Consider the following 21276-nt stretch of genomic DNA (forward strand, 5'->3'; position numbering starts at 1 on the left):
ATATATACATAAAATAAAAATCCCTTTTCGATACAAAATTTACTCTGGGACATGGACGATATCTATATAGATCCTTTGTTTTGTCCTACTATATCTCTATACCTCTAAGCGTAGATCAAGCCACATACAGTATAAAGAGGAATATTTGTGTCGTGGTGGGGGGGGGGGGGTCTCTTTCTATAGTATTAATGCGATATCTAAAAAGGTTGTCAAATTAGGTTATGGGAAGTGATTGTATCACAGGAAACTTCCACCTCTCTTCCTAGTCACTCTTAAAAACCAAAAAAAATGTTTCCTTTTAGCCATTCACGTGCCCCCCCCCCCCCGGTAGGTAAACGTATGTTCCCTCCTTTTTTTAAATTCTGCTCTTGTGTTTACCGTTGATGATGATCTAACATTTTCGTGAGACAGACTCTCGGTTTATATTCACTATGCTCCCCCCCCCCCCCCCCAAAAAAAAAAAAAAAAAAAAAAAAAAACACACACACACACAGTTCCTATAGTCTCTCCCACTCAATCTCTCTCTCTCCCTCTCTCTCTCTCTCTCTCTCTCTCGATCTCCATCTCGATCTCGCTCCCCAACTCTGACTGTATTCCTCTCTTACTCTTTTCCCCGATGTTTTATTCAACCACCCCCTTCTCTATCTCTATCTGGCTTTAAAATAATTTTGGAAGAAACAGAATCATATATAAATATATCCATATGTTTCTTGTAGGCTGTGTTTGTATGCCTAGATGTGAATTCAATTGCGATCCAAAATTATTTCTCCTCTAGATTGTAAATGTTTTTATTTTTATTACAACTGATCACATCAGTTCACCATTCGATTTGATTTAAACATAAAGGGATACTTGGAGGAGGGGGGGGGGGAGGAAGAAGGAAAGAGAGAAGACATGATTCTTAGAAATGACTACAAGTTCAAAAGATGTTAGAAAAATGCGTGCTTTAATTCTCGTTAGGATAAACATTCATATTTCTTTCATCACACAATCAATATCTAAAGACGACGCGTTTATTTTAATGCATGGAAATACGAGTAAGTATTGAACAAAGTCATTTTTATGCAATCGCAAAAGCTGCGAAAATGAAACCTCAGGCAATTTCTATTTTGCCTTTTCCATCTCCCATTGAAATATGGAGGCATGGGAATGACATAACACATATTAATGAGATCATGAATTATTTGGATATATCTTAAAGTATCAAAATATATGCCAATGGATTGATTGAAAGAAAACATTTGCGATTAATTTGTTGTTGTTCTAAGAAGCGATATTTCATTTGTCTGTTGAAGAAACTTTTAAAGGCTTAAAAACGAAAGCTAGTTTCATGCAGTAAGGACAGCTGTAAATAAAAATAAAAATGAGTATAACATTGAATTCGGTTAATGGCGCATTTTGTTTACAGTTCAGAAAATGAGAACTAAATTTGGAATAAAAGGGAAGATTAGGGCAATGACCACTTACCCCTACCCAGTTACTAGTAACCAATGCCAATTGTTTGATTCACAGCAGGTTGTTTGTACTTTTATGTGCCCCTTGCTAAAATAACCAAGGCACTTAATATATATAACCATGGACCATGATACACTGATAACGAGAACGCTGCTTCTTCAGTAATAATATATCAAGCAGAACCCATCCATCAAAGTACTGATTAACAAAGCTGGTAATTATTCCTTTAACATTAATCGTTGCATGCGTGGCCGTTTCATATTCGGTATGACGTTCTCTCGTGAACTTTGAAATATAAACAGGTCATCTGCAATCATATTAAAATGATTTGAAATATCATTAAACCGAGCTCAAATCGTGTTTTTTTTAAACATGTATATATTAGACTTTAGCATTAGTTTGCCATTTTTTGCTATAGGCCTAAGTTTATTTTGTCAACGTTGATAACAAAGAAAAGAATGGCATCTACCTGCTTTCTCTTGCAAATTTGAGCAAATATTCAAAGTATACATTGATAAACTAAACAGTCTTTGTTTTTCTCATATCTTTACAGTTATACACTATATTTTATAATGTGTAACTGGTCAGTGCTCGTTGTATTTCCACGATTTCATTGGTGTATAAATACTTCATTTATAAACGTTGAGACAAAAATTCACAAAACACGGCTACTGATCATGATCGTCGAGTAAAATACAATTTAAGCATTGAATGCTTTTAATAATTAGCTGACAAACGTTTCATGTCAATGTCAAGATTCCACATCATGGTCAATACCGTTGATCATTGATGTTATAGATCTTCCACGAAAGTTAAAATAAAAACACGGCATCATTCGTATGTGTTGCTCTCGCAGTTGTAGCCTCTCCGTTTCGAACAATAATATCAGCCAAGCTCATTGTCGGTATTTTTAAATCTTTACATGATTATAAATAATGTATTCCTTAAAAAAATCATTTGTTCTTCATTTCATTCGGAATGAAGTGTTCCCAGATCTACAGATCTTCCGCGAAAGGTGTCAAAAACACAAAGCTTTTCTGCGAGGTTGCTTTTGCAAGCATTGTTATACACTTTGCATAGTGAAACATCTAGCCGATAGTCATTGTCTCTAAATTTGTACAAATTAATAATAAATATGCAATGAATATCACTCGTTCATTATTTCTTCGGTATGAAGTAAAGTTCTTTCGTTAGTGTTGACACAAAACACGGCATCTGCTTTCGCCCGTTGTACCGCTCGTCACCGGATATCGATTCGTATCGATAAGCGACAGCTCTGTTCACACGGGTCATCATTTGATTCACATCCATGCACGTTCCGTATTTCTCAAAGATGGTAATGATGGCTTGTATGAACCACGATCCTTCTCGGATACTCCGCCATGAGTAGTAACCTTCAGGAGACAAAAAGGACAACACAAAAATACATATAAATCAACGTTTAAGGAAATATACCCGTTCCACACAGCCTTTTTTCAATGACAAATGACAAAACTCAGTAATAAATCTGCTGATGACCAATCAGAAGCAAGGATTTCAGTAGCTTATAACAAAAACTGTCGTTTGTCACTAATGACAAGTTTTGTGAAACGCCCCCAGAATTCCCCAGCCAGGGGAGGTATCAGGTGGAGTTAGGGGAAGGGGGTCAACCGGCCTTGCCCATATTCAAACCCAATGGTGCATTACTCCCTTTACTGGTACATAAACAAAGTTGTGCCCTCATAGATTGTGTTTTGTGTCCGAGCTGACTCAAAAATCCCCCGATAAATAGGAAGAAAAAACCTTTTCTGTTGTTCTAGCAAAAGATTTTTGGAGAGGAAATCTGCCCCCGTCTTTACAAAATCCAGGATCTGCCCCTGCTAATTTGAAGCAATAATTTGATAATAGTAATGATAATTATAATAACAAATAATGAAATAAAAACATTAACAGGAACATTTTATCAAACCAAATTAGCATAAGGGTATTAATAATTGAACATATTAATGTTGATAAGTGTTTAAAATGTGTTTGGCAAATCGTTAGTCCATCGAAGATCTACTAAAAAGTAAAAGCGATTCATCTTCAAATACTTACATAACTCTGGCATTTACAGTTAAAGTATATAAAGGGAAAACAAAAACATATTTCATAGAAATGACGAATTTGAAGGAAATGCTTTAGTTTTCACCTGGCGTTGATGAAAATGCCATAAGAAAATCTGCCTCCACCGGAATAGTGTAAAACATTTTCTGGCCGAGGGCAGCATCAGGTTCATCGTCGCCCTCACCGGCAGGAACACGAACACCATGGTCCATCTGGGTGCCTCTGCATGCCTGTACAGAATTTAGAAAGAATAGATCTTTAATTATATAAATCAATAAACTGGCATAACGTACGCGGGTAGTCACGTTACACGACCTAACGTGAAACGAAAGTGGAAGACAATGCGACCTTTTGTACGTTTGCCGAAAGGTTTTCACATAGTGAATTGGACCAGACCAATTATAAATGAGAGGCCTTGTTTAACGAACATTTACCCCGACATTTCGTCAATGAAGGGGCATGTTTTCACAAAAGGTCGGGCAACGCGACCACCCGACCCGACGCGATGAACCGAAGATTCGAAGTAAGACATTTAACATTTGATAGTTTTAAAAAAAGAATGAAAGAGATAGGAAATGAACCAGAGACCTTGCAACTAAACGACGCCAAGATTGGCATATCCTGAGCAAATCATGCTGCTCTCACATTATGTTATCCTACATGTAAGGGCGGCCTCCAAGACACCACCACCCCTTCACATTCTAGATTGCCCTGACGTCATTCTGAGAGAAACAAACTATTTCGCTCTCTCCAAATGTTTTATCAAAATACTTTTATTTTAGAGCATTTATTTTGTCTCGTCTACTGTATTAACGGAATTATGATTTCAAGTTTAATGACACCATCGTCGTAAGAGCCGAAGTCACAGGAGGCAAACGAGATGTACTTAGTAGGAGCAATTTATAGGAATTATGAAAGGAAGATGGTAAGACAATAACTCGAGCAGTTATTACTGGAGAAGAATAGTCCAAGGGGGTGGTGGTAGCGAGGGAGAGAGAGAGAGAGAGAGAGAAAAGAAAGAAAGACAGAGAGAGATATTAAGAGAGAGAGAGAGAGAGAGGGGATTTGTTTGTGTGTGTGCGTGTTTTTGTGTCATTTATAATGAGGTAGGAAGAACGATTTTTACTAAAGAAGAGAAGAGAAGGTGTGTTTGTAAGCGCGTGGATGATAAATGTAGGACATGAAAAGATAGCTAGATAAGTTTTGTTCTTGAAGAGAGAGAGAGAGAGAATATATACTTATGGAGAGAGAGAGAGAGTCGTAAAGTTACAGTTTGATGGAAAAGTAGGAGAAGAAGGGAGGGATCTAGCGGGAGTGAGTTGCTTCGCACAACAGTCACCGGAGCAACGTTTATGACCCACAATAGTAGACACTAATCATGCTCATATCCAACCGAGGATACGTCCTCGCTTCCACATCTTAAGGTCTAGATCACCGCTGTAAAATGTCAACGACTTGCTTCGTAATTAAGACCTCTACTCTAGGCATTTTTAGAAACCTTTTTATGGTTTATTACTACAGCATTATGTTAATGTTTCTTTTTTGAGGCGGTCGATTGCCCTGCACTAAACCAACTGTTTCCATTTACTGGGGGACATCGTGCGGAGTTATGAGCTTTACGAAGTGAGTACAATCAACATGATGGATAAGTTGTGCCTCATGAAATCGTACGATGACAGTTCAACTCTGTACGAACCGAATGCAACCGTGTGATCTTATATTCTTTAATGCTCCATTCGTTTCACTCTCATACGAATGCTTTAAAGAATAAGAGGACATTTTTAATAAGTGAACATTTCAAGTAACACTGGCTTACTAAAACATGCGGTAAGCTGATAAAGGAGCACTCTGCTCTCCTGGATACACTGACGGGTGTTCTAATCGGAGGTTGCAACAGTACAAGTATATCGTTGCCCATAACGTATAAATTATTACTGTCTTATCTCTACTTCATGAAGTAATTGTGACAATATGACTTATGATCTATTATTTATAGAGGGAGTTTACATGCTCTCATAGCTGTATTGATCAATCTAAAGAGTCATAGATATTGATCAATAACGTTTTAGGAAGACATATAAAATATATCTATATTTAAGTAAGAATCCATGATCTACTTTTCCAGTTGGAAATGTCAATCCGTGCATACAAATAAGGACCTTATAGTGAAAATGATGATAAATGCAAACCTGTATAAAGAAGAGCTTTGGTTTTCCAACTAGTGTCGGGCACATGATCCCTTTCAGGCGACAAACTAACTCGTCAACTGCCACTGTGCCATCTCTACAGTATAGGACGCCCTCTTCGCCGTGACTCATGGCGATGAACAGTAAGCAATCGTCGTTGCTGAAATCTTCAAGGCTGACTGGAAGCAAAATGGAAGACAATGCGCAATAACATCACGATTGTGGCATAAAATCGAAGTATGGTATTTGCTGTACGTGTAATGAGTACTTCAAGTTGCTAATATTTGAATGAAGAAGCGGTCATGTAGACTTTGCTCATTGAAAAGATAATACTACTTGCAGATAACGGAATTTCCTTTTGGTAATCATGAGCTTTTTGTATCGACTTGACCACAGAAATTTACAGTCTTGCCAAGGTATGATGAAATCTGAACAACTATGTCTTAAAAGTCGATATTTTCCTGATTTTGGAAGGGTGTTTGGTCTATCTGCTATGTATTTAGATTGTGCGAAGTGAACGCTGCATTTAATAAGTTTCGAATCATATTTATGCTATTTCTTCGATAACTTTTTATAATGTAACTAAATATATATATATATGAATTTAACTTCGCACATCTGAAAAACAAACAATTTCTTAAACAGTAAATTCTTCTGTCCTACTTATTTTAGCACAAGCCACTCTATCACTCAGAAAGTCGTATGGAAAGTCATTTCCAAGGATAACTTACGTTCTTTGAGAAGTTTTCTAAATTCGGCTATCGTCAGATCACTATGAGCCTCGGTCCGGAAGCCGAGATTGCTAAACACTCGATCAAGTCCTTCAATATCCGGGTCCGTTCCTTCCCGGTTCGACATGCCAGTCATCGGATCGAACCGGGTCTGATTGACAATCACCGCCTTTCCTCGACACGGATAGTCCATCTTGTAAACCACAGGTTGAACGGTACTTTTAATATTTAGTTTCTGCAGCTGTTGTAACGAGTGTGAAATGTCTCCATTTGGTATGTTCGAATCGGTAACCATGGCGGACCTGATGGAAGAAATGCAAATAAGAACATACTCGTATTTTCATTTTGTTTGAATGATTGCATGATTTTCTTTTTGGATTCGATATCTTAAAACTGTCTCTGTTCATAGTGCATTCAGATATTAGGCTACACATTGTCTTTAGTTTCAAACTATTTACATACAACTGCTACGGGCACTGTATGAATTCTGTGGCAAGAATGCAAATAAAAATGAGAAAATATGAGAAAAAATGAAAAATAAAAGGTCGGGAAGAGAGGAATGGACACCTGACCAGAATACAATAAACATGATTTGTTTTTAATCAAATTTTTTGGGGACACACATTTTTTTAGTACAACTGATGTCCTCGGTTCACTGTGTAAGTGTCACATTGTATAGTGTTGCATTGTATAGTGAACAAATTTTATCTTTGAACCACGATTCTAGCTCCGCCGCTGCATAGAAATTTATTAAAATAGATTCTACATGTCTTGTTTTAACGTATATATTATTACATATATATACACATGATATATATTCATGTAGCATTTTAAATCGTTTTAGATTATACAGACACGAAAAACCCACCCTATAATAAAAGCAACTTGCCTTGTTCTATCAGGTGAACTGTGTTTGTCAGATGCCTTATCACCTGCCAAGATGGCTGCCCTACTGGGACGTTGCCGTTTTCCGATGCCGACGTCACGATGATCCCCGATTTCAACCACGTCAAAACCATCACAGATGCTGTCCATGGTCATCATGTCCGAGTCGACTGTGATGCGGTCCGAATCGAAGTCGAAGTTCTCGTTGATGTCGAAAGCGGGTTCTTCTTCCCCAAGTTCTCTAACACCGGCGTAGTCTTCCCCGAAATCGTGACTGAGGCCAGCTGAGGTTCGGCTCATACTGGTGGAATGTCCTGAAAGAAAAACAAATTTTGTTTACCAAAGTCGTTCAAATTGAATATAACTATAACTCTTGCAAAGTTTAAGTACAGTGAAACCTGTCTATAAATACCACCCTACACACTAAGAAAAAATGGTGCAACTGTGCACCTTTAGGGGTTCAAACCGATGCAACAATAGCAGCACTTTTAGGGGTTAAATCCTGCACCCTTTTTAAAGGTGCAATCCTGCACCCTTCAAAAGGGTGCCAGATTGAACCTTTTGGGGGAAATGTTAGTACCCTTTATGGTTCAATCCTGCACCTTTAGGGGTGCAAACCGATGCAACAATAGCAACACCTTTAGAGGTTAAATCCTGCACCCTTTAGGAGGGTGCCAGAATGCACCTTTTAGGAGACTTGTTGGTTCCCTTAATGGTTCAATCCTGCTCCTTTAGGGGTGCAAACCGATGCAATAGCAGCACATTAAGGGGTTCAATCCTGCACCCTTTAAAAGGTGCAATCCTGCACCCATCATCGAGGAATACTCGTGTGTGTGTATTGGGTTTTTACAGACGTGTATCAATCAGAAATGATTATTTACGTCTGGGACCGACCTTTAAACGTCACCATCCGAAAGACGTGACTCAGTTTCGAACCTGCGTCCTCGGCTGAATCAGTTTGTAACTTCCACTTTTTTAGCTGGATTACAGGCGCACGCCACAACGCCTCGTGACATTTTGCTCGTACACAAATACATATTAAACATGCATGTTTCTTGGTTAGTAATCATATAATCAATATATATATATTGCTAAAACGTGAATGTAATTGTAACATGATCAGACAAAATAATCTATTGATTAATGATTGCCGAAGGAAAATACAAATCACAAAATTGATGTGCATTGTCATAATTTGCTTAACAAATCATATGATAAATGTATTTTTATGTGAACACGTGGAAAGTAATCATGAATATGCATGCAATATGCAAACTTTTATTTTGCACCTTTTTGGGTCGTTAGGGTTCATTTTTGTGGGAAGGGTGCAAAATCTTATATTGCACCCTTTTTTGAACCCCTTTTCCTTCAATAGGGTTCATTTTTATGTAAAGGGTTTTTTCTTAGAGTGTAGGGATACAAGAAAAGTGGTCATTATAGGCAGGTGGTATTAGTATGTACAGGTGCCTTTAGTACATGTTTCACTGAAAAATTATTTTCAAGGGAAACACAAAATGTGGTCTTTGTAGGCAGGTGGTCTTTGAAGACAAGTGACAAGTAGTCACTAAAGTAGGTTTGACTGTATCTCCTTTTCAATAAACCAATAACAGTAAATCGTCTTCCGGAAGAGTACACCGATTCTATTGATGAATGATCATGTTGATTTTGTTTTCTTCCCGACTCGTATCTTTAGACTGAAATGACGTCCATCCAAATGAGCCGGAACCATTTGAACTGTCTTAAAGTATAAACGTATATATTGATGTGTATGTAAACAATACATTCCGTATCTGCTGTTCTCGTATAAGCAATCGGAAGAGGACGTGAGACGAAGCAAACATTCAATTAGAAATATTAAGCAATAAACGTATACTCGTTATCAATTGCAGTATGTACAAATAAATTCCATATCTGCTGTTCACGTATATGCAACCGAAAGAGGACGTGACACAATGCAAACAATCAATTTGAAATATCAAGTAAACTTCACAAATGGGTGCTCCCGTTTTGGATCAGACGATTATTTGCTAACAAACTTCAAATATAGAGTGGGGTAAAAGCAGGAAAGCGAACTATGTCTCAGAGTTAAAAGTAAACAAGAACAACACCATGATTAAAGTTGTGCGACTTCTAATGACGAGTTGCTTGAACACCAAATGCATTAGATATAGTGAATGTTGACCAAGCCAGACATAATAAACAATAGTTCATGAAAGCTTAATCTTGATTATAGATAGTCCTCGTGACACAATGGAACGTTATATCCTGATGCAGGTACTATGTACCCCACTTCAGGCTCGTTCAGATATGACACTGCGTTTTTTTATTTATTTTTTTCATGATGGATTGCTGACGTAAAATATAATAAACTTCGCAATTCTGTATCTTATAACACGTTAACAAAAAAACCTATAAGAAAAACTCTGAGTTTTTTTGTTGTTGCAGCGGTTCAACGCGCCATAATTGAACAACCCTTAACGAATTTCTTCGTGAATCTTCCCCAGTTTCATGGTATTACAATCTGTTACATGTATTATAGTAGTACATTTGATAGCTTCCTGATGAACGTCAATGAAGCACGTTTTGAATCCAGACGAGTCAATCTAGTCTCATAAGACTAGCCTAATTATAGAGGGAAAAAGAGAAAGAGAAAGGGAAAGAGAGAGATAGAGAGAGATTGATAGCTAAAGAGAGAAAGAGAGAGAGAGATTGATAGCTAAAGAGAGACAGAGAGAGAGACAGAGACAGAGAGAAAGGGTGTGTATAAAAACAGAGACATACAGAGACATATATACAAGAAGGATCAAGAAAGACAAGAAGGATCAAGAAAGACAGACAGACAGAGAAACGAACATGGGGAGGAAGGGAGGGGTAAATAAATGTAAAGAGAAAGAGAGAGATATAAGAGAGAGAGAGAGAGAGAGAGAGAGAGAGAGATAGGTAGAGAGAGAGATAGAGAGAGAGAGAGAGAGAGATTTAGACAGCGGGCGAGAAAGAAAAATACGGACAGACTACGGACGGATAGACACAGAGGAAAGTGAAAGATAAATAGACCTACAGAGAATGCGAGAGAAAGAGAAAGAGAGAGAGAAAAAAAAAAGAGAGAAAAAGGGAGAGAGAGGGAGAGAAAGAGGGGGCAATTATGGGAATGAACATTGTCTTGTGATGAAAATGATGACCAGTACATTTTCTAAATCGGTGTACTTTAATATAAAAGAGACTACAATGGGAGAAAAAGAAAGGGAAAGAGTGGGAAAGAGAGGGAAATACGCAAAGGAAATTGAGGGTTGTATAACCTACTTGCTACGGTAATATAACTAAGACATGTATACGAATATATCTCTAGCATAAATTATAATGTTATCTTTGTGATAATAATAAATAGGGCAAAGTTTACGATTGTGAGCACTTCACGGGAGCGAAAAATGGATTGCATGTAGATCAACACGTATAACTCAGGTTTAAATACAAACAACTTTGATTTGCTTCATTATCACAAGATATGACATATATTCAATGAAATGGGAGTCTACGTCATAATGAATTTTAATCTAGTAATCTGATGTGACACTGAAAACAGTTATCAAGAATAATCATTATTCGTATATGTTGTTTTCAGTAATGCTGTTGTTCACGTTTTTAGTTTGTTACGGCTCGTGTCATTCAGTAGTGTATATTTATGCCACATTTTAGATCATTTCGCTTTAAATAATATTCTAAGCTGCAGTCAATTCGGACAGATAGCCCTTATAAACGTTGTTCTCGCCTATTTTTGACTACTTTTAATCAGAGTTCAACATTAAACACACGTGTATTGTAAGACCTTGATTTATTTTCCCCTACAGGATGCAGGGTCACCAGTTTGTCTTTTTAAAGTTTTATTTTCGCCTCATGATCAAGTTTTAATAATATGTGTAACCCTTTTCGATACTACATTGTTACCCATCAAACTGGTATAATTTTTCTTACCTCTTTTCAGGAAGTGATTGCACATGATATATCCTTTCATGACTCCATTTATCAATATCTATGACACTTTATATTAATCAGTAAACTTTATAAATTATATTCTCGCAAACAATTCCTTTGCACTAACAAATAAGCTATTCACTTTTAAAGGGCATGGTCAGGGGCTGCCTTTTATGATTGTTCTTATTGTGGCATATAGGTGGGGAAGCACACCCATTTGCCAAAATGAGAAAAGGCACATGCATGACTGTGAGCATGTAGCATATCAAAATTTGACTCGGGCTCATTCTTCCACAGCAAATGTTTAAAAAAGACGAACCGTGACTCTGCCAAATAACGTTCAATGATGAAGTGAGGATTGAGGAATCTAATACGTCTAGATCTTCGAATGCACTGATGACAATGGCATCAATCCGAATCACACTACTTATCTGTCATTTAATTTGCAAGAATGGATTGCACGGATTGCGGCTCCCTCGCGAATTCCGTTTTCAATTCCAGAGCAGAAGTCGACGGCGCCACCGTTTATTAAGTTCAAACCAATGTGCTAATACTATAGAATACTGTACATGCGGAGATTGGAATGGTTGTTAAAAGGAGAGAGAGAGAGAGAGAGAGAGAGAAAGTGACTTAAAGAGAGGGGGAAAGGAGGAGGGTTGGAGAGCGAAGCATTTTTATCCTCCAATAGACAGTTTGGGGTAAGCCTATATCCCCTATATCGTATTTAATATATTTTCCAGGAAAAGGTACGTGTATGGTGGAAGAAGTAAAATCGCGAATGGACTCATTGGAATAAACACCGAAAGTTAATTTAAAATCAAGCACTAGGGAAGACACATTAAGATCCTTGGTTTGAGTAATGGATATATTTTCTTGTATGTAATTCTGTTGCCCCCTAACGGTTCCTCAGACTGTACTATGTGAACCTTTGAAATCTTTGACTTTCTGGTTAGATACCCAGACACTGTCGTCTGCAGTAGCATCTAGAAAGTACATAAATATGACCTAATCATGGCACAGATTTGTTATCAAGATGATGATAGTCCAATCGATAATGACTTGAAATGCTTCTGTTGTCTGCATCTTTACATCAGTCTGCTTGGGTCATAGCGCTAGCAGACCCAAGTTGTCCTAAAGGTCTACCCGGTCGCTGTCCATGATTATTAGCGTTGTATGCGGAGGGCAGTTCAAAAAGGGGTATGCACCCCCTCTCCCCTCCCCACCACTGACAAATCCCAACCTCGCATTCATCAAATACACAACAGAAATAATGTGTACTAAGATTTTGTGCTCGTGTGGCCCAGCAAAATTTTGGAGTAAAAACGATGTTGAAAATGTGAGATATCCCCCTGAGCAGTGATTTTGGACTCCCCCACCCCCTTATGCAAGAGAATCCTGGCTCCGCCTCTAAGAACCAGGTAATGGGATTAAGCTCTTTTACGAAATAATTATTCGTATTTACACTCGAGCATTGAAGGCAACTGAACTATACACACACTATTAGGACAAAAATGAACGACCATCATGATTATTTTAGTTAGAGTCATCCAAAAAAGGATTTTTTTTTTTATTTACAGACGCGGATCTGAGCGAGACATATCCAAAGTGTACAAAAAAAGCCAGGAGCAAAGAAATGTGAATATAAATCCTTAGAATCAACATGAAAGCAACGACTTTCGAAAAATCAACAAGAGACACTGATCCAATCTCTGTCACCTATTGAAATGTGCGAACATCACCAATGACTACATGATTCCTATTGGGATATCCAATAGAGTACCGAAGCTGTGACATCAACATAAGCTGTGACATCATACGAACCAGAGCAAAATAACAGTGATTTCCTATTGAAATCTATTTATTCGGATGGTCATATGTCAGCCTATACGAAACATATTCGATTGGTTTTCAACATGTGGACTTTATTTTTTTATGCTCTTTCGGAAAATAAATTTAAAAAATAGTCTTATGATGACGTCACACTTGACCACTCTATAGGGTATTTTAGATAACCATTCGGTTAAGTTTTCGAAATGTTGCTACTTTGGATATACAATTCTGTTGATCGTTACAGATTTCTGTGCCACCAAGTTTGTGCCAACATGTGTCACAAAAGTCATTATGCCGTAAACGAAATGTTTTTCGCAGGCGACTGGCAAAACCGAAATGCAATTGTTTTGTTTCTGTTTTTTTTTTTTTTGGGGGGGGGGGGGAGACGAAAACTACGACCCTAATCTGCGTCCGAAATTTTCCCCAAATGTCTTTTTTCGGATTTCCATATTAAACTCCTGTCAGCCGAGATTTATTACTACAACATTGTTTTCTTCTTCAATTTTTGAGCCCTCAACAGGCTATTTATTAATAATCTTCACACAAATAAACAAATCAAATATTATGTGCATGTTTAAACGCATTCAGATAATAATAATAATAGTAATATGTCTTGTTTACCCAGGGTAGCCTCATCATACTGTTCTCCTTGAGGGCCCTGCAATCATATTATTACCCCGGTCATCGGATTCAGGCCTACCCGCACACAATGCATTCACATTCTTCACTCACTGGGGAGCATTCCAGCCAGGCGGCATTTTCCATGCGCACACTTGCTAATCCAAGCACATTAGCTTTCTCATCCTACCGGGTACCCATTTAACACATGGGTGGAGAGTGGCAAATGTAGATCAATGTCTTGCCAAAGGATATTAGTGCCGCGGTGGGACTTGAACCGCGGACCTTGTGATCCACAGTCCGGTGACATATCCACTAATCAACCATAATATTTAGATACAAACAACAATTGTAACAACTGTTTACAGCAAAATGTCTTTCCATTCCAGATAGACGTACAATATATTTCTCATCTTTATAATATTATAAAATATTGTTACAAATTTGCTTTTACTTCAGCATGTTGCATCAAATATGTGTCTCTGCAGATGAAGATTACTGTCCACAAGAATTTAATCTGATATTTTTCAAATTTGTAATCAGCGATACGAGGTCTGTATATCCACAGGCTATATGTATGGACCCGTGACCCTTCCTCGTATATGCAATGCCTGTACATGTATAAGAGTTTGTCTCACCGCAGGCGACACGTCTTATCATAATATTCATCCAGTTTAATCTGACGACACAGGGGACTTTGGTACCTCTTTGAGTTTTAAACCTTTACTAAATGTGACATTTTAATCATTTTGTGTGTTGAAACAAATGGGAAATTAGTGCGGCACTACGTCACGGTGACATCACCGATTGAACCAATTTGAAGTGCCCGTCCGTGGGTATAATTTATACAAAATCATTACTTTACTTTCTGCTTTCTTTTAAAGTAGTTTTGTGTTAAGGTTGGATTTCTTTTTTGATCAAAGTTCCCCATTGTTGTCCTCCTTTGTGGAAATTCATCCAAAGGTTTAAAAAATGTGTCTTCGCCGTTCAAATAGAATAACTATCATATATGTATGTAAACAGGTCAATGATAGGCCATTTTCGTAATGCATTCAAATGTAATGCACATATCTTTATCACTTTATTCACCTGTTAGTCTGTTACGAGTAATTAATTCTAATAGTCAGAATGCGAATTGCATATTTATTAATCATTAATGTGTTCAATTCGCATTCTGACTTTTGGAACACAATTATTCGTAACGAGTGAATGAAATAATTTTTTAACAAGGAAATTATCAAAGATATATGCATTAAATTTGATTACATTACGAACATGGCCTACAAAGAAGTGCACCTGATTATTTCAATGCATAAAGAAAAAATCAACATCAACGAAGAATTGAGATTTACACCTAATGAACATTAATTGTAATATCAAAAGCATTATGTAGACACAAAAAATTAATTAACCGTGCGAACTCACCGTCCACCGAATCATTATCGCAAACATTTGATGCTTTACTCTCTTCCATAGCAGACGACATCGAAGACGATTTACTTCGTAATTTCCAGTCTTCCTCCTCGCACTGCTCTTCCACCAAATGATGGTTTGATGACAATTTTGACCCCATGACCACTTATTTGGTAATATCCCACTCAAGCACGTAATATTTATCAGATTAAAGTATTTGTCCACAAAGTAAACGATTAACACCCAAAGTAAATACACACAACGGTTTAGCCGAGAGAAGTGTTCGTATCCGAGAACGCGGGGAAATACCGACAAGTCATACCCAAGTGTTGATTTCCCCAGCGTCGAGTCAACGCTCACAAAGTGATCGTCTGAAGAATGCATGTACCGACGGCAGTGTGTCGATTTGTCGTCTGCTCGCGTTACGATGAATTTGTGTCGAGAATGAGTTATTCGCGCGCAAAAGCGCCACGCAATACGCCACGTTATAACCTTATAGGGCGAACCTTAAACAAATATTATTGACGAAAATGGCAAATAATTCCATTTTATACGTTTTTGCTAAGCCTACATGACCTTCTGAAGACTTTCAAATACAGCTGTACGGAGAGTATGACACAAACATGTCTATCCTAATACTCATTTAAATAAAGTAGGCCTAAAGAATGTCGTCGAAATTGCGGCTTCTGATTGTGCTTTAAAAATATGAGGAAAGGTTATGAATTTTCAAAGTTCTCGTGAGAATCTTTTTTAAACTGCGAGAGGTCTGCGCAGATCAATGGAACGTTTCACGGTTAAGTGTCCAAAATGATTGTATAGTCGAGGGTGTGTGTGCGCGAGGGTGTCTGTGCGTGCGTTACTAATTGAAACACACACGCACACACGATGTTTTTGATGCCCGGTGAATCTTATCGCTATTATTTGCGAACTTCGAAATTTTGACTTTAGCTTAAGCTGAGATTAAAATGCGGTTCTATAAACATACAGAGATTTTTCTATAATAAGAGAAAATCTGAATAATTATGTCAGAGAAGCGGGAATGGTCGCTAAGCGGAACAAAAACCAACCTCACTTCAGACTTTGTGCGTGTAGAGCTTCCCAGGCATGAATCCTCCAAATATATAAAAATGTTCCAAATATTGCACAATCCTCATAAAATCACCACAGATAATCATTACAAAAACTAAAGCAAAAGCAAAAGTGAAGATAAAAGGAAAGTTGTTCTCAGTGAATGAAAGAACATATTCAGAACTGTAAAGATGATGTTCTCAAATAAATAGACGTGTTGACTCGCTGAGAAAACTTTGAGAAGTGAGGATGAGAAAGGAAATGTTGTTCTGTTCCTTCGTGCGGAGCAGGATGAAAACAAAGAGTATTGATACCAATAATGTGAAGTAAGAGTGAGTCACTGGTGATAATTGCAGTGTACAGGGCCATTGTCGCCATTAAGTTGACACTCGTTGATAAATGAAGAAAGAGAAAATGGGGAAAATACTACAAAAGTGTAATATTGCCTATACATTTCAAAGTGGATAGATCGATCCTCTTCCAATTGAGATATTTCCAAAAGATATCATTAAATTCACGAAAGCAGGTATTGATCACTTGTTAGTATGGGCCTACTTTGTAATGCTACACACACAATATTTTACGTCAGATAATCAAGTCGAAAGAAAACTTCTTAAAACTCACGCGCTTCATCTTAACATAAAATCAATAAACGCACTCATTGTGTCAGAATAAAATCAAAAGTCAATATATCCCAGTGTGTCATTAAAAATCAGGGCATTCGAGAGTCTTTTTTTTCTCGTTCTCACTGCGGTAAAACAAATGGAATTTGATTGATTCTACGCATCATAATATTATTGATAATAAATGTCTCAGTGGACGGTCGATTTATAACAACATTCTGATTGTAGATAAACAATTACGTGAACAAATCATGAACAGACATTCGTCAGTGTGGGGGTGGGGGGGGGGGGGTCAATATGAACATAGTTTTATTAAAATCAGAACAGCATCAACAGTAATAACAAACACAAAATCTTATTTACAGCATCTGATTGGAAAGGGGCAATGAAGTAAAAGGCATCAAACCCCGACCAAATGCACACACACACCCATTATAGTTCAAGGTTTTTATTTATTATCATCAATAATTCATGTTCTTCTTTGCCCCCCCCCCCCCCCCCCCCCCCATTATTCGGAATATTCCAGCGACGGCCCTGGGTTGAGTATCTATGTTTTTCTATCAAAATGATGATTCATCGAGAAATATCGCTTTAGAGGCCTGCGCTGCTGGCATTATGTCTTATCCAAAAATAACAATAATCATGCACTTATATTATTAGCCTGAGAGTAGATTCATATGAGTTTCTGGCGAGAGAGAAATAAATAACCAACGATAAATCGATTGATACAACATTTATTTCGAAAACGTACTGAATATGTTTGCTGTTAACGGATAAGTAAGACCTCAAAAAGGTCAAAAAGTGATTTTGCGTCGCTGTGATACTAATTCGATAGATCAGTAGATCAACGCAATAATTTGATGAAATATCAATTATACATAAATATTCATATCACATCTAAAATTTAAATAGTCTCTAAAAATTAGGATTTCGTTAATGAAAAAACAAAATAACAGCTTGCTACAGAATATAAAAGACAAAAGCAATTAATATCACCAAAAAAATGTGTATTAGGATTACACTCGAAAAACAATCTCACATGAAAGTATTTTTGTTTTCTTACTGAGGTAATAAAACAAGTTTTCTAAGCCTCTAAGGTAATATTTGTTCGCATTTTCATAACACAAGTTTTACGAACAATAATACCTTGAAACTAGGTAAATTATACATGTATTCCATTTTTAGTGCTCTATATCGTATTATACATACAGCGCCCTTCGAAAGGCTTATTTATTTCACCGATTTCCATTTATATTGCGTCGATTCACCGCATAAGAGCCACGAGAAATGAATTCAGTCTGAGCAGGCTACTGCTAAAAACAATATTTGTTTTTCTGACGCCAAGGAATAATTTCAAATCAAATAACATAACTGCTTCCTAAGCTACACACTAACCGTATTTATGCGCCGACACACACACAAATACCCACACCCGCACCCACATACACGCAGTCACGCACACACATTGCAGTTCTCCGCCAAATTTCATGCATCGTATATTTTTTTAAGTATACAACCGAGGATTGTTGCCTACCACTTAAATCTTATACCCAAAATTGTGAAAGGGTGTTATGCCCTCGGTTTATATTTTTTTAAAGATTTTTTTTTCTGTCACGATCTACAAAATAAGGTCAAATTTGTGGGACATTTGGTAGAATGAGTTGCTGTGAAATGAACGACTTATCAAATCTCCTTGGAAGCACGTCGTCATGGTTATTGGCTTTCCGTATTAATTCAACATAATGCACTTTCATTGACGTTTAATGTGACTCAGCTTTCCCAGGGCAGGCTATTATTATGGAGAAGTGTGTATCTACAGTGCACCCTCTTCTCAATCATTCTGTTCAATAAAAGACTTCTTAAACAAATGGAACAAGCTGCCACAAACTGCCGTTGATGCCCCACACTCCTCAGCTTCAAAACGACAACTATCCAACCTGGGTTTTTAAATGGGTCCCATGGGACCCTTACCATCTTCTGTATCTTCATCACCGCGATGGCGAGGTGCGGCCCTTAAGGTATATTCAAGGTACAAAAGGGTTGTCTTTTCAGTGCAATTCGTGCATAATAGCTTAATTTCACTAGGTCAGAGAAATTATTCGGATCTTTATTGGTCATAACTTATTCAGAGGGTATAATTACATTTCAGGAATGGTCCGTTGATGGATGTTTTTATCCATACTCTCGTGTCTTCTTTTTTCTCTTTTCGCCTCATTCTCTGCCTTTGTATCTTCCCACTTCTCATTAGGGACTTTTAGACTTGCACGTTGACATAGTGGACTGCTACGTGTGACGTCCTTTGACGTCACAGTGCCTTAAAAGGACGTCACACGTAGCAGTCCACTATGTCGACGTGCAAATATAAAAGTCCCCATTATCTCTCTCCCATTCTCTCTCTCTCTCACTCGCCGTTTCTTTCTCTCTCCCCTCATCATCCTTTTTCACCCTCCCTCTCTCTCTCTCTCTCTCTCTCTCTCTCTCTCCCTCTATGCCCTTCTTCCGTTTTCTTCCTCATCGTCTAATTTCCTATTTTGTCTTCATCTCTCTATATGTTTCTCCACTCCCTTTCATATGAGAAAATTAATTTCCAAAATGATGAGTGCATGGTATAACAAAAAAAAACTTGTATCTCGTCCACGTGTGGCTTTAAATGGCACACGTACAGTGTACAATATTAATGAAACATCGGGTTATGACTCATTCAGGGACCTTTATTCGCTGTCATGAAAAATGATATGTTTATAGATTCGCAATGCGGGTGTTGAGTGAGGTAGAATTCATGACTTGTATTACCATTCTTAAACAGGTAGATTGCATTAAATGCAGTGGACATTGTAAAACCTGCTTCAGCGACCACCTGTATATATAGAAAGATCACCTGTCTATAAAATACCACATATTTGTTTTCCCTTGAAAAAAATTTCCCATTAAAACCTGAACTAAATCAATCTATCTTATAAAGGCCACTTTTTTCTCTCCCTTGACTGGTCTTTAAACACAGGTTTTTACTGTATCTGAAATCGGACGCAATGAACTAATCAGTATTTCGACTTGCCATCCATATGTTTTCCTATCATCCTACAATTATCAATTTGGTAGAGTTCTGATGGGGGTATAATTAAAAGAAAAGAGAATGATTGATCACCTTTGCTAGCTTCTCTTAATGAAAAAGACTTGAATATAACTCCAATGAAGCAAGAAAACAGAAGGGAGAATATAAAGGACGGAATAATAGATGAGAAGGGGAGAGTGAGTGAGGGAGTGCGTGTGTGTGTACATGCAAGAGAAGGAGAGAGAGAGAGCTCGAGAGACAGACAGAGACAGACTAACATACAGACAAATACAGAGAAAGAGAGAAAGAAAGAAAGAGAGAGAGAGAGAGAGAGAGAAGTATCAGGAAGAGATGATACCTCGTATACAGCACTTACCATCTAGCCTAGATAACATGTATATATTCCGTAAATTAAATGGAAAGACCCGGGTTTATAATTACTACTGACAAATACGATATTGCTAGAGATTGAATCATTTAAATCATATCTCCTTCTTTACATCCATATACTAATTAACTAAAAGGAAGATGACAAGTTTACTAAGAACAATTAAATGTTATCATTACACACACGGATACACGATGTGCGTATAACTATCAGGTCGCGAAATCAATGGTGCTGAAACGAAACCGGATATGGAAATACCCAGAGATAATAATTTTCTTCATCCTTTTTTCCGGATTTTTTTCTCGAATTATTCGTTTCTTCTCTCCCCTTCCACAATCGGCTTGTCAACCCTTTTAGCTTGATAAGCGATGGTCGAGAGGGGGAGGCCGGGGAAATGATGTTTTGCCGCAGAGTTCTATTTATGCAACGATGAGTCAGACCGATCGGGGATCACCTAGGTATAGCCTGGCTTCATGATGCCTTTTTCCTTTACCTTTGTGATATTGAAATTGGAAGTTAAAGCTGCATTAGTTCTTATGCTAGTAGGTATGACAGGGATTTATTTGGTTTCATAATAAGGGTAAAGAGTTGAAAATTGGATATGGGGGGGGGGGGGGTTAAAAGAGGATTTCACTGAGTACAATTTAAGAATGCCTGTTAGCTCTGTGATCATTGATGCTAGTTGCCGCAGGCGTACCGTGGACCCAAACATTGAAGGGGCACGGGCATCGGGGTGGGGTGTGGCGCCGGCGTTACTCAGTGAATGAAAATGGGGAAATTAACAAGACCATCTAAACATGATAGTAATGGGGTGGGGGTGGGATGGTGGGGGAAGTGGTTATATCATCTTCTCCCCCCCCCTTGACTCCCTCTTCTCTTTTCTATTTTGTTATTTGTGATGCATGGGGCATGTGCCTCGTAGTTGCGCCTTTCTTAGGAATACATAACATGAGAGGGTCATATTGTTATAAGT

At 37.7% G+C, this 21276-nt stretch overlaps 1 protein-coding gene across 1 annotated transcript; it reads right to left on the reverse strand.

Moving 5' to 3' along the window:
* Positions 1-1461: 1461 nt before the first annotated feature.
* LOC580916 (caspase-3) lies at positions 1462-15561 on the reverse strand. Its single transcript, XM_030972678.1, has 6 exons — positions 15185-15561; positions 7347-7656; positions 6458-6759; positions 5730-5905; positions 3626-3770; positions 1462-2849 (listed from the first exon to the last, which is right to left on the reverse strand). Exons 1-6 carry the CDS (start codon positions 15330-15332, stop codon positions 2614-2616), a joined length of 1317 nt encoding a protein of 438 aa, XP_030828538.1. The 5' UTR covers positions 15333-15561; the 3' UTR covers positions 1462-2613.
* Between the last annotated feature and the right edge of the window lie 5715 nt (positions 15562-21276).

The sequence above is a fragment of the Strongylocentrotus purpuratus genome, unplaced genomic scaffold, assembly GCF_000002235.5.
Source record: "Strongylocentrotus purpuratus isolate Spur 01 unplaced genomic scaffold, Spur_5.0 spur5_contig_863, whole genome shotgun sequence".
Taxonomy (NCBI): domain Eukaryota; kingdom Metazoa; phylum Echinodermata; class Echinoidea; order Camarodonta; family Strongylocentrotidae; genus Strongylocentrotus; species Strongylocentrotus purpuratus.